A 26,951-nucleotide genomic window follows, 5' to 3' on the forward strand; every position below is an offset into this window, starting at 1 on the left:
CACTGGCTTCCTGTGGTCTATCGGGTGCGTTTCAAGGTTTTGATAACAATATTTAAAGCGCTCCATGGCTCAGGACCTAGTTACTTGCGGGATCGTATTCTGCCCCATACATCCCTGCGACCAATCCGCTCGCACAGAGAGGGCCTCCTCCAGGTGCTGTCCACCAGACAGTGTCGAGGGGCGGCGCCTAGGAGTAGAGCCTTCTCTGTGGCGGGCCCAGCCCTGTGGAATGACCTCCCTCCGGATATTAGGAATACCTCTGACCTCCGCTCCTTTCGTGTAAAGCTCAAGACCCACCTTTTTCAAGTTGCTGGCCTGGCTCAACTTTGATCCAACTATATCGCTCCTGACGGTTTTTTTTTTTTTATTTGGGGTATTTTAATTGCATTCAATTTATTTAGGGGTTTTTAAACATTGTGTTTTTACTTGTTTTTATCTATCACTTCACCTCCTCCTTGTATATGTCGTGTATATGTCTTGGTATATGTTTTGTTATATGTATGTCGATATATTTATTTCCTATGTTTTGTTGTACGCCGCCCCGAGTCCTTCGGGAGAAGGTGCGGCTAAGAAATAAATATTTATTATTATTATTATTATTATTATCTTTATAAACCTTCAGTGATGGTGCACCACAACTTCTAAAGACAAGAAGTTGTCTTAATTACTCTGTCACTAAATTTCTCTTATTTCTAGGGTGGTCCTCTCCTTATTAGTTTCCATCCATTGCTTCTTGTTCTGCTTCAAATGTTTGTAGAATCCCCCCCTCTTTGTTGCAGCACCTGAGATATTGCAACACTGCAATCATGTCACCCCAGTCTTCCTTTTCATTAAACTAGACACACACTATTCTTGCAACCGTTCTTCATAAGTGTTAGCCTCCAGTTCTTTTTCTGCTTTTCTCTGCACTCTAGAGTCTCAACATCTTTTTTGTATTGTGGGACCAAAACTGGATGCAGTATTCCAAGTGTGGTCTTACCAAGGCATTATGAATGTGATCTTGATTCTATACCTCTGCTAATGGAGCCTAGGACTCTATTAATGTTAAGGCAATTTTGTGCTTTTTCCAGCCCAAAGGGGACAGATGTATACCTGTCACCATCAAGATATAGACACAGACATCTTAAGATATCTTTCATTTAATATGTTTCCAGGTGCCTTGCTTTGAATGGCTTTAGATGCTTCTTTTATTTCTGGATTTATTGGCAGCTTCTTTTTTTCTTTTTCTTTTTAAAATTATGTGCATATGTGTATTAGGTGTTTTTCCGATGCTTTTATCATTTTTATTTTATTTTTACTGTTGGTTATTGTGTGTTAATTTAATTTGAGGCTATGCAGAGTAAAATTTCAAATAAATAAGAACCTAAACTGATCCAACTGTATAAAAAAAACTATCTTAAGGATTCCAGGCACTTCTTGTGGGGGGAAATCCATCTGAAAGGCGTCTGTTCATTAGTTTGCATCAATTAAATATTTCCCCAGCTACTAGGATAACTGAAAAACAAATCTCAAACAGCTATGCTAACAGAGAATATTTTGTTGAGTTATTTTATTGCTAGAACTTTAAATGTCTGAGTAATTCTAGAGATATAAAGTGCTTGAGATAATATACATTTGGTAACCTAAAATACAAAAGTTGTAAATTTATCAAAGAGACAAGAGGTCCCCAGTAAACGAATGTAAACTGCTGATGATGCACTAAATCAAAATGAGTGATGAACACAAATATAGCAGCAACTGCAATTCAGAATGATACACATATATATGATCAATGAGCTGCTAAATGGCAAATGAAATATAATACCGAGAAGCTCACAGAAATATACATTGGCTTAAAAATAATCAAACCATATAAAAGTTAAAAGCAAACAGATGTAAAGAACATTGCAGAAGAAGCAAATATGACATAAGTTACCTCTTTAATATATATTTGGACTTTCATCTTAGTTTCCAATTTAAAATGAAAATCGTGTTGGCGTGACAAAAATATGTTTCTAAAAAGATACTTATTAAAGAATATAATTCTGAATAGTTTGCATTTATATTAAAATATTTCATTTCACAAGTACCTTTTTTTAAAAAAAGTGTAAAAATGTTTACACTTGTGAATATAAGCAGAGAGAACAATTGCAAAGAAGTCGTAATGATTTTTTTGTTTCCTATTTTCTTTGATAATGACATAGTGTTTTTAAGGAAAACACATTAAGCAATTGATTGACTGATTATGTTCCATCAATTGTCATTGACTTGCAGTGACCACATAGATTTTTCTTCATGATGATATGTCCCCAACCTGCTGTTTCAAATTTTGTTTTCTTGCCTGTACATGGCATTCTGGGAAACTTCTCTAACACCAAGATTCAAAAGCATCAATACTGTCCTGCTTGTTTAAAGTCTATCTTGCATTTGCATAGAGTATTAGAGGAGTATTAGAGGAAATACTTTCCATGGCTGCCCTACCCAGTACTTGTCTCCAGTACATTTCTTGACTGCTTGTTTCTTTACTGTTGATGTTTGAGCTTAAAACACAGAAGTTATCCACCCTAATGCTATCTTCACTTCTACTTCTAGGACTGCCTGTTCTACCTGTTGTCATTATTTGGTCTTCTTTATATTTAATTTTACTCCTATTTTTCCATAGTACTATTTGACTTTAAATATTAAGGCTTGCAGATCCTTTGCATCAGGATAGTGTCATCAGCATAGTGCAGATAATAGGTGTTTCTTCCTCCAGTTTTAGAAGTGTGATCACCTTTCTCTAATACAGCTTCCCTTAATATATATTTATCCTGTAGGTTGAATAAATCAGGGGAAAGTATAGTGTTATTTCACTGCTTTGCCAACATAGAGCCAGTCTGTTTCACTATACTGTGGTTTCCTGACCTTTATATAAGTTTCTCATGAGGACCATGAGATAATTTGGGATTCCTATTATCTTGGACACTTTGTGTTGACACAATCAACACAATCAAAAATCTTTCTATAATTAATGAAATCCAACATGATTTTTAAAAATTATTATTTTTTGTCTTTCTCAATTACCCAGCCTGCATCAGCAATAATGTCTAGTGTTCCTCAAACTTTTCTAATGTCCACTTAAACATCTGGGATTTCTTTTTCCATGTAGGTCTCTAATCCCTAAGTATTATTTTGCTAGCATGGGAACTTAAGGATATCGCATGATAGTTTGCACATCCTGTTAAGCCTCCTTTTTTGGTTTTGGAATGTACTATATATTGATCTCTTCCAATTAGTTGGCCACTATTTATTTATTCCCAGTCAACCCTGACTGCTCTTTAGAAGGCCAGATCCTGAATATGAAACTCAAATACTTAGGCCACCTAATGAGAAGGAAGGACTCATTGGAGAAGAGCCTAATGCTGGGAAAGATTGAGGGGAAAAGAAGAAAGGGACGGCAGAGAATGAGGTGGATGGATGGAGTCACCAAAGCAGTAGGCATGGGCTTAATTGGACTCCAGAGGATGGTAGAGGACAGGAAGACCTGGAGGAACGTTGTCCTTGTAGTCGTGTGGATCAGACACGATTTCACAACTAACAACATCATTTATTTTCCAGACTTTGCTAACATAATTTGTCAGAACCATAACTGATTCTTCTTCTGTTGAATAAAATATTTCAGTGGGTATTCATCAGTTCTTGCAGCCTTCTGATTAATGATAAAAAATCTATTCTAACTTCATTTTCTTATATGAGATATTCATGTAAGTAGAAAATAGACTCTAAGGCATCTTGAATGTTGACCTCTTAGTGTACATTGTTCAGTATATGCCTTCTATCTTCCTTTGATCTTCAATCTCTCCATTGAAAACCTTTAACATATAAATTTAAGGCTGGAACTTCCCTTCTGAGTTCAGAGATCTTTTGAAAAACTTGCTTGCTTTTCTACCGACCTTCCCACCGACCTTCCCTCCTTTCGACGAAAACTGAAGACTCACCTGTTCCGTTTAGCCAGCCTGGACCATTCATAACCTTATTATACCTCCTGGCAGATATATTTTAACTGGGTAATTTTAATTGGGTATTTTTTAGGATTGCTGATATACTGTTTTTATTTGCTTTACCTGTACAGTGTCGTATTGCCTCCTCTTCTATGTTTTTATGTTTGTATGTTTGTATTCCATTTTATCTGTTTCATTTGACTGTACACCGCCCTGAGTCCCTTTGGGGAGAGGGGGCGGTATAAAAATCGAAAATAAAGGTAAAGGTAAAGGTATATCTATCTCCATCTTGAATGTTTTTACAGATGTTGTAATCTTATTTCTTCTAACAGAATTCATCTTTTGGAGGGGGGGGGGCGCTTGGCTTTCTTTCCTTGTTTCCACTCCAACTATTGCTATATCCATGTTTAGTGATATTGTTTTGATTGTTTGATGACATTGTCTGCTATGAAACATCATTGGAGTTGCAAGAATTGATAAACTGGTTCCTGCTTCATTTTTTTTCCTAAGCCATACAGTTCAACTACATTTTCTTCTTTCTTCTTTCCAACTTTGTATTCCAATTTCCAATCATAAGCAGTAAATCTCACTTGCATGCTATCAATGTTAAATTCTATCTAGCCATAACATTCATCAACCTCCTCTTATTCTAAATCAGTAGCTGGAGCATACATCTGAATGACCGACATATAAAGGACTCTGTATGAAGTGTAATTAACATTATTCATTGATTATTTTATAGTCAAATACTGTTCTTGCTACTTTCTTTCTAACTATAAAAGCAACTTTGTTCCTTCCTGTTTTTAAAGGAAATTTAAATCTATGTTATTGATTACTATCTCACCTTTATTATTTTTACAAATAACTTGGTGGCAAACATATCCAATACAACTTCCTTCTCCTATTTTCCCCACAACAACCCTGTAAGCTGAGTTGGACTAACAGAGAGTGACTGGCTCAAAAGTTATCTAGCTGGCTTTCATGGCTAAAAGGGACATGAACTCATGGTTTCTTGTTTTCTAGCCTGGTGCCTTAACCACTAGACCAAACTGACTGGCTTGCTTTGTCTGTCTGTCTGTCTGTCTGTCTGTCTACTTACCTATCCAGCCATCTACCCACCCACCCATTTATTAGTTAAATTTATAAGTCTGCCTATCATTTTGTGAAACTAAGAAAACTTTACCATGATAATTACATTTTGATAGAAAGCTTATACACCTATCTAGCTATAACATATATATTTAAAAAAAAGAAAAACCATGCAATTTGGTCGAATGCATGTAGCTTGAATGGTATCTGTATCCTTATTAGTAGACAGAAAGAAAGGAACTGTTGGAATAAGGAACAGGAGTCTTAAGTGATAAAAAAAGTCTCTGTGAATAGCACTAAAAGGAATTTGAGGCAATTAGCTCATGTTAAACAGGAAATATAAAGAGGTCAAAAAGAGAATCTACATTAATCTATATTTTTATTGTCCTTAGAGACCAGTGGTTAAAAAAGTGCAATGAGACAATACATAGAGAAGCAGATCTTCCAACGTGATGTCATCTTTTATTTGAGCATGCCATAAGGCATGTGCACATTTATTATTTATAATTGCATCTTATTTTCTCGCAAATAATTCAAAATGACATTATTCAGTGATACCATAAAAACAGTTTTAGCCTCTATTTGTCTATATAAACTAATACAATTGATAGCTCTATCATAGAACATTTGTAGCTAAGGGAACGTTTTAGTTTCTGCCTTATATTTGTCTATATACATTTCTTTGAAATACAGTCAGGTAATCCTTAGTTTTCTATATTCTTTAGTAATTTTTAATTACAGATACACTTTACCATCTTAAACTAGGCATTGGGTTAAATGAAAGATGTACACTTCTGAGTAGCCTATCTAGTGACTCATTTACTGTACGTTCTACATTAATCTCCCTAGAGGTTAATGTCAAGATATATATGTATTGCAGAAAGTTAAAGAAATAGTGTTTTAATTATTTCAGATTCAACTCTGTTTCAAAACTGAATCAATCACCATTCCTAAATATCTGAGTGGAATATGGTTCCTGGAGATGATGTCTGTCATTGCTGTACTAAATGCATCTTTATATAGTATGCTTAATATGCTTATTTAACTTTTGCTTTATGTTTTAACTCTCAGTTTATTGGGTGAAAATAAACTAACCATATTAATATACGCTCTGATCCCAGATGGAGTTATTTAAATTTCAGATTGAAAGCTTACTAAGAACAGATAAGATTGATTGCCCTTTCCATCTAACCATAATTGTATTTCAGGTGAACATCAATTTATTTTAAAGGACACCTCTAAGTAACAGAGTGCATCATGCATAATTCATCAATCACAGCTGTCTGTTATATGATTTACTTAAATACATTTCAAAGGGACAGAGTTGCATTGTTTTTCTTTTTTTCTTTTGCTTGGTTTGTTTGCTTTTAAATTGTTTTAGAAACATTAATTTATTTGGAATTATTGCTGAAGTGTTTATCTTGACATATAAAAAAAATTATTCTCCATTCACAATTTTTTACTTTTCAACATGTGTGCTAGTTATGCTGGTTATTAATTTTTCAAACATAATTAATACAAATGAATCATATTAATAAAAGTATAAATAAAGCATTAAGTACTATTGTATAAATTCTATGACACTTTCCAAAGTGTGAGTTCTGTATTGATTTTTTTTAGAAGGTTGTTTTGTTTTTGTTTTTTTGCAGTAATGCATTCTATTTTCCTTTATTATGGAAAATAAAAGTTCACATTCAAACTCTGCTTCCACATTTTTTAAAAAAATGTTTTTATTTATTTATTTATGTATTTTAGTGTTTATGAATATAGGTGTTGTTATTATTGATTTACATTATTTTACAAAAATATACCTACATGGAGACTTCAGACTCTGAAATTCACCAACCTGAATGCCTTGTATGGCCCAATAGGAATCACTTCAGCTGAGTAAATTAGTTTAAACTCTATTATTATTTATTCAGTTGTGGACCTACAGCAAAAGTTCTAGGTATGCACAATATATTTTTATTTACTATCACAAAATTCTGCACTTTATCAATGCTTACCAATTCTATATTTAAATGAAGTATATTATGATTTCTAATTTTAACATTTTACTTTCCCTATCAGAAAGATTTGAATTGGAGATATCCACTTTCCTAATAAAATGATGTCTGCACTACAGAACACAGAATGTTTTAAAGGACAAAAGATTCCACAGATCTTCTCTAATATTTTATCTATTTCTTTCTTTTGTTTTGCGCTTATGTTTTTTCTTTCTACTCTTGTAATAATATTCAGAATTAAACAGTATAATTTGAATTACCATTCTTTTTAATGGTAAACAATTTTTGGAATCTCTTCAGTTATGCTAAAATCATATCTTTGCTTAATAGTTTTATGTGAGATTGCAATTACTAATAGGAAATTCTGCATTTTTATATATGTTCTGTTAAGTTAGGAATGTCACTGAACAAATATTTTATGTTTATCCATTCCCTTAAACTGACATACTGTAAAAATGCTCATGTAAATTAAAATACTCATACAAATTAGATGTTACAAAATGTGCTTAAAAGATGGAAAAAACATACCCATTTGAAACTTGGAAAATTATATATAAACCTTCATTTTCTACAATGATACAACATTTATGTAACACATTTTTTATTTTTTTACCCATTAATCAAGTATTTAAAATTGACAAAAACACAGACAATAAAAACACATTGGCATAAATGCAAAGATAAGCAAGAAAGGAATGAAAAAATAAATGTTTCTACGTACTTGTAGGCCCATCTGAAATACTGAGTGACCCATAAAATTAGCCAGCATTCGAATTAAAGCTGCACCCTGCAAACACAATTTTTATAAAATCGAGTTGTTATCCAAGCAGTTTAATGGTAATACATGAAATTTACAATTATCCCAGTATTTATTTCAGAATAATTATAGGTTTATTATTAATTACACACAGATTTATCTCCCAAAATTATTTGATTTAAACATTTTAGAAGCTACATGATTCATTATAAGCTTTGTTGGAGAAAAAAACAGAAACGAAAATGAAGTTAGGAACATACAGAAATGGGGTTATTTTTGAACAGAGCTACTAAACTTATACCTCACTGATATGAGTGCAACAACATGAAACAGTATGCTATCAAAGCACAATATTTCTCTTCCTCACTATTGATTGTTCACAAGCATATCTTTGAATGAAATAATTTAAGTATAACACATTGAGATTTAATGCATAATAAAGGCAACTAGTTCTACAAGAGTAATCAGTATAAATGAAACACTATTGACTAGCTGTTCAGATTTAAAACACCATAAGCCCAGGGTTTTTGCATGGTTGAACAACAAGCATCCAGAAATTTAATTTTAGACATTCAGATATGTGTTTGGCAAAATATATGTCCTCTTTTAGTGCATCCTCAAGATTGCCAGCGATTCTAACTTAACAGGACAGATACATACCTACAGCTTAGTTGGAGTTATGGTTAAAGATATGGGTGAATAACCTTTGCTCTAGGTAGAATGAAGTTTCGGAATGGATGAAGCAATTTCAGGTAAGGTCTGTGTCAAGTCATTTTCTCTGGATTTTAAGATAAGATTCTTAAACAAAACAAAAAACATGCTACGTCTATTTTATGGCTTATATTACAGTTTTCATGTTTTTGCACTATAACATTTTACCATGTTGATAAATACTGCATTTGGCATTTACTCTCCACATTTAATATATTCCTATAAATTTCAATATACATCCAAGGCTGCAATTCTAAGATCAGTATTTGAAGAGGAATATAGTAAGAATTTCATTGAAACTTCAGAATGTATCAATGCAATTTACAGTAGACATAGGTAACCAGGAATACTCAAAATGTTTTAAATTATTGTACCTATATTGCATAGTTTTATTCTAGAGGACATTTGCTAGCCTCCATGCTGTCATTTTAATTGGCATGTTTATACATCTGCATATTTTAGAGGCCCAATAGCTCTCAGATGACTAGACTATTCCTTAAGATTGACTTGTAATATACAATAGAAATCATGGTTTATGGACCCTTCCAATGATGATGATGGCATATAGTAGAGTCTAAGTCAGAATGAGAGAGACTCAAATAAGAAAGAATATGAAGTAATGAATGAAATGAATATATGTATGTAAAAATATGAGGAGGGAAGAATATATCAGATCTGAAGAAGACTGGTCTAATCTTGTGAAGTAATGTTGATTAACAGATACAGAGAATTGAATATTTATGTTTAATAGTTTAATTAGAGAGCTCAAATGTGCATCAAAAACTATAAATTGGTGTCATCTAAGTTATTAGGAGCTCATTTGACAGTAGGAATTAGTAGGGTGTGATAGTGCCACAATATTAACTGAAAGTATACAAGAGGTTATAAAAATCAAAATTTGAGAAATGCAATGCGGTATTATGCTGGAGATGAAATACGCAGGCCCTTTCTCTTTAGTTATGAGAAATGTTTCAGCCATGTCTCCTTTTCTTTTTTTTCTTGCACCTTTAATTTATTTATCTTACTATTTCCTACTCCTCTTCTGCAGTCTGTATTTCAATGCTTTACTCCCAAAGGGAATAGCATAATGAATGTATTATATATCAAACATGCTGAAATTCTGAAGATTTTTTTCCATATCAAACTAACTAAGTTTATAAACATAATATCCTATAAATATCCAATATGTTTTATCACATTAATAATAATATTTTAATTAACCAATTTTGTTGTATTTATTTTTTACAATGATAATAAAGACTATACTAATATCTGCCTTATTTCATGTCACAAAGCATCCCCCAAGTCCTGAAGATGGGTTGGTTTTGTGATTACTAATGTTCTCAACCATAAAATTTGGTAAAGTCACAATAGACACTTAGGCTACCATTCTATGGCTCACAGGATAATACAGCCTGGAGATGGTGAGCGATAGATACAGTATATGTATAAGTATAGTTTTCTCTTTCTTACTCTAATCATAGCATTCTCTTAACAGTTTTTCAAACTAGAGCAAAGCAACACCAAAAAATTATTTGTGACTATTCTTTCATTTGTACTACAATTGTATTAGTAAACTGTTAAGTAAAATTGTATAATTTTATAGTTTGGAATAAAAATAATTTAACTATTGGAAACTCATACTGCCCTATGTTTGAAACTCATTTTTAAAAAGGGACAGCACTTGCAAAACACACATACAAGAACCTTTATGTTATGTTTGCCCTTCAAATAACAAGCAACAAACAATACTCAAATCTCTTTTACAAAGCAATCATTTTGTTGACATAGGCAGACACAGCTGGATGCCAATATGAAATTTAGCTTATTAGGAAATTCACAGCATGAATTAGCATAGAGAACAAACTATATGAAGCTTGGATCATAAAATGACACTTAAAATACTCTCATAAAATGAGGAAAATAAATTTGAAGCGCTCTTGTGAATTGCCTTAAGATGTATTTTGGCTTATTTTAATTTTAAACAAATACACCAAGAAGCTTCAATAGTGTCAATGCGAATTCCATGTAATATGTTTAATTTTTGATGTATAAAGTGATAACAGTTTGAAGCTACAATACTAAATATAATATTTCTTACTGAAGTGTGAACTTCACTCCCAGAATTCCCAAGTTAGCATCCACATATATGAAAACTGCCGAGGATGAGAAACATTGCGCTAAAGCAAACTCCCATAAACCAATGTTCTCTATAAATGCTAGACTGCCTGCTAGAATTCTCAGCCAGTATGAGCACTAACTATAATAGAAAGAATCTCTGAGAATTATAGTCCCAGTTTATCTCAGATAGTAATTAGGAAAAATAATTAGGAAAAGACAGAAAACCCTGTAAGTTTCAAATAGAACTTGTATAGATACAAATTAGCAGGGAAAATGAGATTAGGAACAAGTGCTGATATTCATGCAGCCCATTACAAACATCTTAAAGTAACAATATCTTTTCCTGGGCTTATACAATTATTGTACAATGGTAGGAAATGGTTTTATAATGCCTCTGAAAACTGATTTTGCCTTTTTAATTCTAATCTTTGCACAGCCCCAGTATCCAACTAAAATAGTATGACTGAAGAAGAAGAAAAAAACCTAAGGTTTACCTATTAGTTTTGTGACTTTACAATAAACACCTGTGGTAAATTCCTGGATAAGAAAGCATTTAGCAAGCAGATAGTTTTTCTTTTAAAGCAGTGTTTTATGTTTACTTCCCTCTGTCTACATTAGCTTTTTAACAAATGGAAATTTGGGCAAGCATTGAAAACAAAAAGGGGAGAGTATCTCAAGGGCCAGTAGAATATTTCATTACATAGAAATATAATAGCTTTTTGTAAGATTCCTTTATCAAGAGCACTGTGTTTATTAGCTAAAATACTTTATATTTTATAAAGTTTATACAGTAATTTCCTATTGGCACTTAGTATATATTAGCTCTTTAATAATCACACTTTATTGTATAACCCGGGAGTTGTGTTGCAAAGTTATTGATTTGATCTCTTATCCTGCCTTAGCCACATGCTAAAGATTTTAAGGAGCTTAAAAGAAGACTGTAAAAAATTATTTCTTAAGCACATGCCATAAATCTGAATTAATCAGAATGAAATTTTAAGCACAAGCCAGAAATGAAGAATATCATGCAGCCTCTTCTAACTCTGGGGAGAATGAAAATGCTCTTCGATACAGTCTCCTAATCTGAAGTAGGCATTTACAAAGATAACGAGTTTGTGGTCTTCCAGGTATGCTTATTGCTAACAAAAAGGCTCAAATCCTCACAACAGAGTACACGGATGAATTTATTATTACAGTAAATAAAATGTTTGCATGGTTTTCCTGAAATGTATACTTACGACACTAGGAACTCTGCCAATATTTCAAAAAATGATAGAAGCTTCCTTTGCTGGAATAGTTAAAGAGAATGGTTTGTGATTTATCTGAGAAAATGTCGAGAAATCCATCATATAGAGAATGAAAAAATGCAACTTTGCCTCCTGGTACAGTTTACAATACTAAACAATTTTTCTCTGGGATAGATGTTGACATGCTAAAGAGAGAATAAATCTCTGAGGAAATGATCAGATGAGGAAACTTCATGAATACAATCTGACAGTATATCTGGAGGAAACAAGTCCATATTTTAAATTTATATCTCATACTTGTAAAAGATAAACTCCTCTGGGACAGTACAATTATTAAGGATACAAGCAATGAGTTCAGCAATATATATTTTTGTAAGGCCTTAGGCAATCCAAAATTTCATAGTTCTCAGTTGTAATATGGAGTTACTTAAGTTGACCATATCAGGAAAATATCTTCTTTTTTAAGCTTATGGTGAGTACAGTCTATATAGTCATCACTACTAATTGCCCTTTTTCTAGACCTGTACATGTCATATATTAACATTATATAATTTCTATATGTTGTGACGGAGAATGGTATTGATTCAACTTACAATTTCTTGATGGATAATTGCTGTTATACAATCCGGCCAAAACTCTTAGGAACTGACTGTGAGATCATAATAATGACTCTTTACTTCAGAACAGGGATGTCAAACTCATAGCATCACATTGTCATCATATGATGTATCGTGACTTTTTCCTCTTCGCTAAAATGGGGGTGGGGGTGGCCAGCACATGATGCAGCCAGACCGTGGGCTGCGAGTTTGACACCCCTCCTTCAGAATAATGAGGCTGAATAAGGGCATGAGCCCATCAGTGCTGCACTGTAGCCAACCAATAGGAGAATGCAAAAACTGTCAATTCCTCAACCATGAATGATAGTCCCTTCCTTAGTAATAAAATTCCTTTGCACCAATGCAATACAAAAAGGATAAAATATGTAGTGCTATTCTCCCCCACTTCCCTCTCCCCACCATGTTTTCAGTTCATTCAATGTGCATTTCTCTAGCTATTTTATAACAAATGTGTTGGAATGAGGGAAAACTACCTAGTTATCAGGGCATAATTCATCCTGCTGATAAATTCCCACTGAAAGCCATGGATAGCATGACTCAATAAATTTCCAGCCATTTCCAGGCATTTTCCCCAAGCATTGCTGCAATGGGAAAGCGAGAACCACTATGTGTGGGGGTCAGAGGGAGAAAAATGATTCATTTGAGTCCAGGGTAAGAGTTGTACAAGTTTGGTATATGTTACTTATATAAGTAATTTTACCTCAGAAAATTCTGAGGTAGAAGATGGGAGGTAGAGTGAGGAAAAAAAATGAGAATAAGAAAATAACTCATTCCTAAGTCTTGTTGAGCTTTAGCACTGTAGATTGCAAAATTGAACATTTTTGCAATGTGAGTTGTGCTCCATCCAAAAGGGAAGAAAATTGGCTCAATTGTCCAGGAGAATGACAATCTATGAACATAGTAATGTAGCACCAATGCCAGAATAGTGCAAATGCCATGCATAGAGAGCATAAAAATCTGAAAACTGCAGGGCATAAAATATTTCATATGTCAAATGCTATTTTCAAAGGTGACAAATTACACAGTAACATATCTTTAACTATATTTTAATATTATTAGCATTAATTGTATTATCTATAATAAAATTTGTGATGGGAGATATCATAACGTTATAAAGATAAATGTTCCCTCAGGCATTTCCTCCTTCATCCTTAATTACTAAAGTTGCGAAAGAAAAAACATCGAAGAATGAGATAAATATACATATCCTGTATCTCCACTTAATTACATGTGGACAAAAGCAGAAGAGATTCATATAAGTACCAGTGATTTATTTAAAAACTATTTATAATAGTGGCTATTAAACTTAGAGAAAACTAGTTAAAATATTTATTGATGGAATATTACTCCAATATTGATTATTAAAACTAATAATTCATTTTCCAAAAAACATTGGAAACGTAAGAGGTTGGATATTTGGTGGGAATATTGTAAAAACCCTATTTAAAAAAATCCACTAGTGATTAATCTGATAGTGTGGTATCTTTACATTTCATAGGCAACTGTGGCTGGCATCTTCAAAGGCAAACTAATTTGATCTCTAGAGCAGTTGTCAGTGCTCATAAGCAACTGAGGAGGAACTGACGGAGCTCTTGTTATTTGTAACAAAATTAAACTCTGATTTATCACCAGAATTCTGTAAAACTAGTTTCTCTTTGGTTGTTTGTGTAGGTGAATTTGTAAATTGGTCTGATTTGAACATGGTTTACTGAAGTCTCTTTAAAATGCATCCTGCTTCTTATTCCTTCAGGTGAGACTGCTGAAGATTCTATATTATGTTAGTTAGTTAGGAGCTATTTCATCCCAGCGTGATCTAAAGCTGAAAGTCAGGCTTTGTTAACTTTTAGAATCTCTTTTTTCTTGTTAAAGTTGCTGGGATGTTTATAAATCTTCATAGTCATGTAAACATGATTTTACATGTATACTAATATTTATGTCTCTGTAAATTTAATCATATGCCCTTCGTATAGGATTGAATCCATAATATGGGTTGACATGAATTTAATGTAAGGTTATAAAAATGCAGCAAGATATTTGACAATATAATTTGTAGGAGGGCCAATGGTACGTAAAATCAGACATAATAGGTCTTTCATGGATCTTTGATACGCCATCTAAAATAATATAAAAAACTTAAATAGGACCTAACAGTTATTATTATAAACTAATTTTCTCATCAAAATCATCATCATCATTTTTACCTAATATATACAAAGTCTTTGCAAAAGGGAACTCCTGCCACTACATTTTGCATGGATTTCTCTGGGGGAGTCAAAAAAGCAGCCCAGAAATACAAAATGTAAACTATTTCCATATTTATGCCAAGAAAGGTTTATGACAACTCATGAAGTCATCAGATATTAAGTTTAATTTAAAGGAGACTTTCTATCAATTAGTAGCATTCATACAACTTCTTTTTCATGATGATCCACTTACAAATATATATAGTTTATTAAGGTAACTTATTCTTGTACATTTACATGAGTTTTGTACAGATAATAGTAACATCACCGGAAGTACCTAATGCTACTTCTAAATTGGTTTAAACATACACAAATGAAGTTTCAGAGTGATGTACTCTGCTGTTAAACCTAAGATAAAATGTTCCCTCAGAGCTTTGCATCATGATGTTTTTCTACACGAAATACCATGGAGAGCATAAAATGTAAAGAAGCAGAACATTTATTCTCACAGATACTTTGGACTAAAAATATTCCTTTCTCATCTCAAAATGCATGGAAAAATTGAAAATCAAAAGAATATGCTAAAGCAGCAATAATGGACTGTTTTATCCAGAATATTTTGCGTGACCAAGACTAACATATTCTTATAAAATACATGATAAGCAGCATGTATTTTATAAGAATAAGGAAAATGAATATTAGACTAAAAGATCTAAAACTATGTAAGACTCATATAAGCAGACACTGCAAAAATAAAGAAACAGAATTATAGTAGTTTATTTTATACTGATGTTCATGGTATTATAAATATGCTTATAGTTATAAACAGGTTAAAAAAAATACAGTGCCTTACATTCAGTAATGATCTTAAACTACCCAAAGAGACCATACTGGTTACTACTAGAACTTTAGATTGCATCCAGAAGTGTACAGAAAGACAGAGCTCCTTAGCAGAGGAATAATGGGTTCTGACTTATAAATGCTAGATAACGCACAGGCTGATCAACTGAAGCTTTCATGTAGTTTTAAAGCACTACACTAAAATATCTCAAAGAGCTTTGCAGAAAGAATCAAAAGAGTAAACATGAAGAATGAGAGCAAATACAACTATAAAAAAATAACTGGAGAAGGGTCATAGGTAGTATTATTAGATGCCTCTCTAGCAGGCATAGCCTTAAAATCAAATATTGCCCTTCTTTTTGAGCATTTGTGTCTCTTTTTTTGTTATTTTGGAGAGTTTTCACAACAGTAGTCACTCAAGCTTTCATGTACTGTGACCTTGTAAACTGCTTCTTTCTTTTATACATCAACAGACTCAACAGCTTAGATTTCCGTTATTAAATTTATTTCCTGATTCCAACCACTGGTTTCAATTCATGCCTTCAAAGCACGCATGACATGTTATAAATTTCTATAGTGAAATTTGAAAAGTGTGTCATCAAGTCTATTTTATTGCTAAGAAAATCTTTATAAGATGTTCTACAGATGGCATCTCCCCCCAGCACGGCTTTCCAAAATGTTCAAAAATCTGGCGCCAAACTGTTGGAAGTGTAAAAAAACACCAGGCACTTTCTATCATATGTGGTGTACGTGCAATGAGGCAAAAAAAATATTGGAAAATGATTCAATCATGGTTAGAACAAATGGTGGGAGAACAAATTATGTTTAAACCAGAAACTTTTCTCCTAGGCATAATACCGGAGGGGTTTAAGAAAGATACACTTTATCAAATTATACATATACTAACTGCAGCGCGCATAACCTATGCACAGTATTGGAAAAAAGAAAATACACCATCAGAGCTTGATATAATCAGAAAAGTGTTGGCCTGTGCAGAAGCAGATAGACTCACTCTTGAACTTAAAAATAAAGGGGAATCAGAATATTTTGAAGTGTGGAACAGATTTTATGATTGGTATAAGACAAGATGACAAGACTGGAACAAATGTATATATTGTGATTGGACAGAAGGATAGACAATGTATTAAGTAGATTAATTGTTAATGGTTGAAACTAGCTGTACATAATGTGAATGTATGGTCACTCCGACTCCACGGTATTGCATTGTTTTAAATGTAAAAATAATAAAAATATATTTTTTAAAAAGTATATTTTATTGCTAACATGTGTTCTTGATTTGTTGGGAAAATAATGCAATTGCAAATATTGCAACCAGTCTTTTTGATGCTGGAAAAAGTAATTTCATACACATATTGGCCCAAGTACTTTTTTTTTGGGGGGGGGGGAGTTGTTCATGGTAATTGTCGCAGATGCCAAGAAAATTTAACAGTTAGTGTGTCCTCCTTTTCCTATCTGTCTTCATTTCCAGTTGTCTTTGTCATTTCTGTCTTGTCATTTCCTTTGCCTTTTCAGATATCTGGTAGTCCTAATCATGGGACTCTTAAAAATATGTGATTTTGACCTGAGGTAAATTACATTATTTCATTTACTATCATTAGCCATAAATGGAGCATTGAAAAATAATGCCGAAAGAATATTTCATCCAAATATGAATTTTTTATGAAATCTAAATGACTTTTTTGCAGTATTAAAGACAATTCCAAAGCAGAATATATTCTTAACAATATTCTTCTTGTGACTGTTTATTAGAAAATTATTTGTCTCATATTAATCCAACCTACAACCAAAATGGGATGAGCCAGAAAGACTTATAACCAAATCAAGAGAGTTTATCTGAAGTGACTCCAACCATATTTAGTGAATGGGATATTTAGAAAGAAAGAATTAATATACTTCTTTTTAACTTGCCATATAAGAAAAACATGAAATAGGGGGATATATTGTTTTGTTATTGACTACTCTAACCTTTAATCACATTGAGTACTATCCTCAAGGTCAACTGTCCTAGCTTTAGTATTAGAAGGGAAGAACCGTGTACCTGAGTCAGAAACTTTCACAAAACATCTTCTTGGCCAATGATTGAACTCTGGTTGCCTGGCTACAAGGGGGTGGGTAGACTCTTAGGGTTTGTTTCAATTTGGTACTTCTCACATTTTTGCTTCAGATCTTGCCTGACCTTGCTGTATTCAACTTGTTTCAAGTAAAAGTACCTTTTCTCTGATTTATGGAGTCAAGGGTTTTTCTTTCCTAGGGACTGAGCAGAGACAATCCTGACACTACTATGCTCTTGATTTTTTTAAAATCAATAAAAACAAATCTAAACTGATAAAAAAAACCTGTGAAATATAACTGGCTGATAGATGGGGAGCCTATTGATCAATTTTCAATTTTCAGGTATTTAGAAATGGATGCATATTGGGAACTGATAAGAAAATATCTCCCTCTGTGGTCAGAGCAGAAACAAGATATCTATTCCATAAATATTCATTTAATAATTAAAGTTTTCACATACTAGCAGAGGATCCATTTTATGGACCCTTAAAGATTTCCCCAAAGATGTTTAGCAGAATAGATAAGTATGGCTTAGTCTAATTCCTAGGTAAGCCAACTTCCAAAGTTCTTTCACAACGTGAGTTTTCTACACAGTATTTACTCTCAACATAAATTTTTAAATAGAATCCTAGATATCACTGCTCAAACTGATATGAAGCTATTGACTAAAAATAAATATTTTACTTAGTTGGCTAGGAACAAAACTATTTTCCAATCTGAAAATATTTGTCAATGAGTTTGTCACAATTTTTAAGAAGGGCCTATTTTACAGAAGATTTGAGTTGTTGGATTCTATGGCCAAATATGGGCGCTTCCACCATTTGCCATATCATGAGAGAACTTGCATAAGCAGCACCTCAGCCATTGAAAGCATTTCTCAGGTTTTGTTCAACTGTCAATTATATACCTCTTTAAGCTTAGATACCATACATTTTGGAAAGAACAGAAATTACAAATTGCTCTAATGTATCTATTGTAAACTTATTGCTAAGTTTTTAATTAAGGCTGTTGAGCTAAGAATCTGATACATGAGGTACCTTGCAAAGACGATTAACTCATCTGATTGCTGACTCCTCATATTACCCACATCTGTATTTTATCATTTTTATCATTTTATCCTGGAGTCATATTATGTATTTTATTTTATTATGTATTTTATTTTTCTTCATTGATAAGGTCACAAGGCTAATCAATTAGTATTATATTCTATTCTTCCATTCCATTCCATTCTTTATTAAATTAACTATTCACGTTGTACGAATATTTATTATATTCGTAGAAACACCCAAGTGTCCCACCTGTTCACATATATCTAAAGAAGTACAATAAAATATCCATAGTGGAAAAAAGGTAAACTTCCAAAATCAAATCCAATAAGACATCTGCTCAGATTCCCAAAAATTCTCAAAAATAATTTAGCTTTTAAATGCTCGTGGAAACCCAACTTTCTCAGGAAAGGCTATTTCATAGCATAGGCATTCCTATAGGAAAGTTGAACTTAAGAGTTTACACCATTCTTATCTCAGGAAACTGGGAGCCGCTACCAGATTCTCCTGGGACCAAGTCACGATGCTGAAATTAGTTTTAATAATAATGGACCATAAAATAAATTGCCCCTTTTACTATGCATTATTGGAATTTTCAGTAAGGAAATTGTTTCTTTTAAAAATATATGGTATATTTAATCCTATGCTAATGTATTGTATTGTTTGTGTGCATTTATGTGTGTGTATGTTTATGTTTTATTTACAATACATTTTTGCAGTCACCTGTCACTTGTATCACTTTTGCAGTCTGGGTGCTTTTGAATGGTTTCTGATAAAGCCAAAGTGGGGATATTTTTCCTAAATAAAACTATACTTATTAATTGGTTGAAAGATTTTAAATAAGATATAAGAGTATAAAGAATAGAAAGTTTCTGACCTTGAGGTAGAAATGATTTTTTTCATAGGGCTCAGAAAGTAGTAAGTTAAAATGATTGTGCATGAGCTTTCGGTTAGGAATGACAATTCTTAATTTGATTAGCTGTAATTACCGTAAAGTATGTTGCACTCATAACTAACTGTAGATACAAATGCACATTAATCTGAATACTAAAAACAAATGGGTCTCTAATTAAACCTGGAATGATTTATTTTATTCAGGTCATTTCAGTATTCATGACTATTTTCAACTGAATTGCTTTGTAATATAATGTTATTTTCAAGAGCCCCAGAGGAAACTTTCTGTAATCTCTGCCTGGAATTTCTTTCACTGCAATTCTGATCAAAGTAGAATGGGGTGTTAGTAGAACATAGAGGAGAAAGAGGAAATAATTAACTGACCGCAGAACATGAAGGTATAGAAACATTAACATAAATGCCAGAAAAATCCCATAAATATACAACTTGTGTCCTTTCTTCTGTTCCCACCTTTTTATAGGCGATCCAGTCAAAGACTCGATCAATATCTGTGGCCTGCTGCACGTCTTGTGACACTGGATGTGAACTTGTCAGGCCATCAAGTAACATGACTTCATGTAAGACATCAGTCAGAAACCTCTGCTTCTCCTGAAATGCAACAAAACATGCTCATACACTCATACATTTACAGTGAGATCGAGAGTGGAATTAAAGACCATTATTTATACAGTCCTTTTTACAAGATAATTTTACAGAGATATCCATTGGATTTATGAGATGTTTTTTCCCATTAAATTGTACATTATCATAATCAGAAAGATGAATATCAGTAACTTCATGGGTTCCAACGAAGTACTCTTATTTAGAAAAAAAATTAAGGGATATTTTATTAATCACTTTTAGATTATATTTACCTATATTGCCTCTACTTTTGAATTGATGTATACCTAAATTTTCTGAGAACTTCATGTTTCACAATTATACATACATACATAAACACACACACACACACACACACACACACACACAGTATATATTATAATAGTTAACTATTTCATGACTTTGTACATTACATACAAAGTAATATTTATCTATGTGCTGATGCAAATTGTTCTCTGCAATATAAAATGCTGTTCCATTTGTGATCCATTTGGAAATTCAGATTTTGGGTAAAAATTACCTTTCCCGTCATGTTAAGGTAAAGAGGCCTTTGAATTATGGTCAGTTATTGGGACAGTTACGTGGACATAGTGAAGTTTCATGATGGTGAAATGTGTTACTTTATCTTCATTCCAAAATTATATAACAATAGCTATTAATTAAGATTTTAAACTGAAAATTAGCACAGGCAAAACAGATATAAATAGGCTATTTAATTATGAATGTCTTGTTGTTTCCAAACAATAGAACTCCTAAAAGTCTACTGAAGGTGAAAGGTTCAAACTTGCTATTATGTTATGGTTTACAGTGGTGTCTTCCATTTACTGGAAATTTTCAAACATAGGTTGGATAATGGTGTAATGTAGGGGAGTCAAACTCAAGGCCTTCAGCCCATGGGGTGCTTAAATCCAGCCCATGTTGCCTCTGGTGGCTAAAATAGGCTGTGTGCAACACCCCCCATGCCCCATTTTCCTCCTGCACCACTCTGCCGGCTGAAAATCGCCCCAAATATAGCCTGAAAATGGGCTAAAAATGGACCCGAAAATGGCCAGCAGTGCGCTACAGGAGGCCATGGAGGGTGAAAACAAGGTACGGGGGGGCACGGGCCGGTCCTTTCCTATTTTCAGGGCAGTCCCATGGGCCATATCTAAGCATCCCAGGGGGCGGATCCAGTCTGCTGGCCTTGAGTTTCACACTCCTGATCTAAAGCCTGCAGTTCCATATCCAATTCAAGCTTATCAAACAATTCATCAGACATAATGATTAAGAATAAAGCATTTTAGTATGGTTAGATTATGAAGACATTTTTTGGTAAAAGAATCTGACATCAGCACTTTCTCCCTTTCATAAATGTAGTCAATTTTTGTCACAAGAAACAAAATATTAAAGAACTAATAGTCATGCAGGGACCTTCTGCTGCTTATCCACCATTAATACTGGGGAATACTGGAGAAGAGTAAAAAAAAAAAAAGATAAAGAAGCAGAGAGTATTATGGTGTTCTTCAAAAAAGAGTACATGCAAAAGAAAGTGTTTTACATTAAAGTGTTTTATTTCTTGGGGAAAGCAGAAAGAAGCCAGCTTAGTTATGAACTTAACATAGCTGCCAATTATTCAAAGTAATTGGATTTTAATAAAAAGAAAGAATGAAATGTGCTAGGAGAAGACACTAATGAAAGATCAATACAAAACTCACATTTTGGCATCTTAAAAGGGAAGTTTCATTCTTATAACCTATTCTGGGGTGAAAATGTCAATATACTGTAGGGTAATATGTTCTTGGTTTAGAAGTATCCTGAATGAAAATTGCACCCATATATTAAAGTTTCATGGCAGAACAAGACAGTGAGCCACATTAGTTCTATTTGAAAAACTAACTCATGGAGCCCATACAATAATAATATATTGAGATTTGCTATCCAACATTTTTAACTACCTAACTTCTGATGAGCCCAGCTATTTGCAGATATTATTTGGTAGTTACATGCATTCTATACCAAACTGCTATTATTTTAGTTTTTGTAGTTTTTAGTCTTGTAGTTTTTGCATTTTAAATGATATAAATTCAGATAAAGCAAATAGCTATCACTTGTTCTCTACACGCTAATAACTTGTTAACAATTATGCACTCATATTTTCAAAAATTATGTACAGCTATTCTATTTAAGGCTTGAAAGTAAAACAGCAGCAATTAAAATTTATGTGGGTGTGAGATGGTCATTTATAACTAGCAATCAAATTAAAGGAGCTATATATGAATCAAATGTACAAATGAAGAGTTCACTTAACTTATGTTCCTGTTTTCAAAAATATATAAATTATCTATTCTTCCTTCTGATAGTTCATAAGTTTATTATATACATTTGATGAAAAGGAAGTCACTTCTCCTGGGTTTATAATACTGGTTGACATAAAAACAACCACTTAAGGTAATTAGTCTGACAATAATACAATATTGAGGCAGATATAAAAATAATTAAAGGAGCTATATATGAATCAAATGTACAAATGAAGAGTTCACTCAACTTATGTTCCTGTTTTCAAAAATATATAAATTATCTATTCTTCCTTCTAATAGTTCATAAGTTTATTATATACATTTGATGACAAGGAAGTCACTTCTCCTGGGTTTATAATACTGGTTGACATAAAAACCACCACTTAAGATAATTAGTATGACAATAATACAATATTGAGGCAGATATAAAAAATAATTGTTTCAAAGTCTAATACTATCAAACATAAGCAATCTACCATCTCTGCATGTGGTCTCAGCTACTCTTGGTGCAGTCCATAAAATCCTAAGGATGCCTCCCCATTTTTTCCTTTTTTTTTTTAACTACCCAACCAATCAGCAATTAGCTGTTGTGTTTTCTCACTATCAGTTGAAGTTATTTTGAGGAATTGTCAAAAACCTGAGAGGAATCTGGTAAGCAGTTTTCAAATACAGGTAATCTCGATTTACAACCACAATTGAGCCCAAAATTTATTTTGTTAAATGAGACATTTGTTTTGCCCCATTTTACAGCCTTTCTTAACACAGTTGTTAAGTGAAACACTGAAGTTGTTAAGTTAGTAACATGATTGTTAAGTGAATCTGGCTTCCCCATTGACTTTGCTTGCCAGAAGGTTGCAAAGGGGGATCACATGACCCCGGGACACTGCAACCATCATTATATGAGTCATTTGCCAAGTGTCTGAATTTTGATCACGGGACCATGGGGATGTGCAATGGTCGTAAGTGTGAAAATAGTCACAAGCTACTTTTTTCAGTGCCCTTGTAAATTTCAATGGTCACTAAACCAACTGTTGTAAGTCAAGGACTACCTGTCTCTTAAATGATGACACATAAAAGTTCTTGTAGTTAATCTCTACTGCTGCAGAAAGAAGGACCAGGAACAGTGGGTCAAATTAGACGTCAGGAAAGACTTCCTGATTGTATAGGTTCTTAACCAGTAGAACAGTTGCCATATGAAGTGGTGAGTTTTTCCCTGGAGGTCTTTGATCAGAGGCTCGATGGTGAACTGGCTGGATAAAGACACTCTAGTGGGTGTTGCACTTATGGAGGTTAGATTTGATTAAATCTAAGATTTTTTTCCTCTATGAACAATGAAGCACTATATGAATTACATGTTCAGAACAGGTTACTAAATATCATGTTCTGCCTACTAGGCTAAATTATGTATTTACCTACTGCCTATTCTGCCATGAAAGGATTTCTTTCCAAGAAACTCATATGAATGATCACTGGAAAATGAGAGAAAAATAGTACCAGAATTTTCATGTTATTGTGTGTTATTAATTAAAAGCTCTTTATCTAGATCCTTAAGCAAGAACAGCTACAAAAGGAATATTTCCTTTAAATAATTGAAAATAAAGTCTATATTACTTGAAAGCATATTTGTGTTGAAGTAAAATAAATATTTCCAAAATAATTCATTGAAATAATGAAATCAGTTGAGACACTCTTCAGTATTAGTTGCAAACTTTCATGCACTTTTATGATTTGAATTGTAAGTCTCTCACAAAATGTTACAGCATTTTAATGAAGATGATAAATATTTCAGTAGATAGTTTAAGGCAAGTAAAATCTATTTATAGTTTTATTCATCTTTGTTTAAAATCCTATTCATGAAGGAGATCAACAAATGAGACCATCCTCTAGGGTTCTGGGATGTTTATGATGAGGTACTTTAAAGTAGTTAGCTAAATAATACCTTAATGATGCTCAATTAATATTTATTTTTGTGTTTATTAAATCCACTCATCTCTGACTTTATAAAAAGAGAATGATTATATGCAGTTATTTCAATTTTAAAATAGTTTCAGTTTTCCAGGAGAAATGATAGAACCAACTAGAGAATGAAGTAGTATTCTGTGATGGATTGCTTCAATTCATTCCAGGGAAGATTAAAGAGATTGCATAATTGCTGGAATTCAGAATTTAATCTTTGATTAAAAGTTTGGCTTTTCCAGCAACTTTATTGGATAAATCAAGGCAGGATATTTCAAGGTGCTTGTTATGCTGAAATCTTTCCTCTTGATTCTTTTTCTTGAGAAAAGAAGACACTGTCAATCTATATTGATAATTTTTGGACGTAAGCATGTTAGACACATTTTATTAAAATATATTATCTCAATAAACTATGAATATTTTTAAAGTGACACAGTTAAGGGAAAGTCGCAGTAGCCTTCTTAAAAAAAGAAGATTAAGGGAGCAACAGGAGAATTCAATGCAACTGTCATCACTGATGTATTCTGTCTTGACTCATCCAATAAAGTTGTTAACAAAGCAAAACTTTTATGAGCGAAAGGGAGAAGGCCATTGAGTCCTTTTAAATGCTTTATCAGCACTGAGTGTGGTAGTGCTTACTAAAGCATTTGACACTTGGTATTTTATGGATAAAAAGGGAAATCACTCACTAGCAATTCCCTTTGTCATAGTCTTCTCCACTGCATTCTACTAACACAGACATTCAAGGACAAAAATAATGTCACCTCCCTCTAAATGGAAGCAGAAAAAAAGAGAAAGAACTTCGGATACTATCTGGATAAGACTACATCCTATACTTCTATTAAAGCAATTTAAAGAACTCTAAAAGAAAATGCTCTGATTTAAGAGAGGAAAAGAAGGAAAATCTTTATTATTTTTCAGATTGAGAAAAAAATACCACAATTTATTGGAAGCACTAGTAGTTTCAATTTAGAAGTGCAAAACAGTGGTTTATTGAAACATTATGCATATCTCCTAAAATGTATTCATTAGTGCATACAACCATGTTTATGTATACACTAAGAACTGTTTAGAACAACTCTCCACTTAGTAATTAAGGATAACATACATCTAAATTTGCATCTAAAGCTAACATTGCCAGGACTAGTATATTGAACAAACACAAAGGAAAAGTTATCACAGGTTTGTTGCGATTTTGATTCACCTGTCTACAAATAAATCACTTCAGACAATCATACGTGAGGAAAATGTGTTAGTTTCCTAGTGCATGCTGAAAACATCAATAATCAGTTGAGCCAAGACTAGGCAAGAAAAATGCAAAACAGTTTGTTATGGTATGTGAAAGACAATAGAAAGAATCACTTTTAAACTTAAGAGGGTGTGTAAACAAATTAACTATTTAAAGCTGTGTTAATCTTAATGTGGAATAAAGGCTCTTTACAGGTGTTTGGAAAACTTCAATCCCATTTGATTTAACCTAAAGCCGTGATGGCGAACCTACGGCAAGTGTGCCACAGGTGGCACGTGGAGCCATATTTGGTGGCACGCTAGCCATCAGCTCCGGCACGCCAGCTGATTTTTTTCCCTTCCAGAGGGCCAGGGGAAGCCGTTTTTCACTCTCCACAGGATTCAGGAAAGCCTCCAGAGACTGGGGAGGCCAAAAAATGGCCCCAACGGCCGAACCGGAAATTCAGGAATGAACTTTCAGTTGGCCCATTGGGGCATTTTTCACCCTCCCCAGCCTTCAGAGGTTTTTCTGAAGCCTGGGGAAAGCGAAAATGACCTTCCCCTGGCCCCCTGGAGGTGCTCCGGAAGCCAGAAATGGATCATTTCTGAATTACCAGTAGGGCCGTTGGGGCCATTTTTCACCCTTCTCAGGCTCCAGAGGCTTTCCTGAAGCTTGGGGAGGGCAAAAAACGGCCCCAACAGGCCAACCAAAAGTTCAGAAATGTTTTGTTTCCAGCTTCTGGAGGGCCTCCAGGGGGCCAGGGGAGGCCATTTTCGTCCTCCCCAGGCTTCAGGAAAGCCTCTGGAGCCTGGGAAGGGGTTGCATATGCATGTGCAGGGAGTCACGCGTGCATGTACAAGTGGGTGGGGAGATTGAGTGGGCACGCGCACACAATTTTGGCACACCATAAGAAAAAGGTTCACCATCACTGACCTAAGGAATAATACAGTGTATTCCTCATTATGAAAACCTTAAGGGAAAAGTCTTAAAAAGCGTTGTTTTTTTAAAAAAAAATATCTGATGATATGAAAACTGAGAGATTGGGAACCATATAATTAGGTAAAATTTCTGCTTTGGCTCAATTCTCATGTAAAGGTAAGCAAATTCTTGGTTGCAAAACTGACTAACTGTTATATCCAAATCTGCCCCTTGCAATAAAGCAAAGGTACATTTTCTGGAATATCATTTATCTTGCACAGACAGTTACTAACTTCAAAACATGTCAGAAGTAATTTTAACATGCATATATTCATATATTCATTGCAAATCATACAGTATTTTCAAAGATCAATAGCAATAATAAATAATAACAGCTATTCCATTTTTA

The 26,951-nt window shown here is 33.4% G+C and overlaps 1 protein-coding gene across 1 annotated transcript in view; it reads right to left on the minus strand.

Moving 5' to 3' along the window:
* TRHDE (thyrotropin releasing hormone degrading enzyme) overlaps positions 1-26,951 on the minus strand; it is a 295,375-nt gene that overhangs the window by 87,892 nt on the left and 180,532 nt on the right. The window contains exons 6-7 of the mRNA XM_081957923.1: positions 20,015-20,152; positions 7,776-7,841 (exon numbers count right to left, since the gene is read on the minus strand). Coding sequence (XP_081814049.1) covers positions 7,776-7,841; positions 20,015-20,152 — 204 coding nt within the window. The remainder of the gene's footprint in view (positions 1-7,775; positions 7,842-20,014; positions 20,153-26,951) is intronic.

This window comes from Natrix helvetica (genome assembly GCF_964273705.1).
Source record: "Natrix helvetica genome assembly, chromosome: 6".
Taxonomy (NCBI): Eukaryota; Metazoa; Chordata; class Lepidosauria; order Squamata; family Natricidae; genus Natrix; species Natrix helvetica.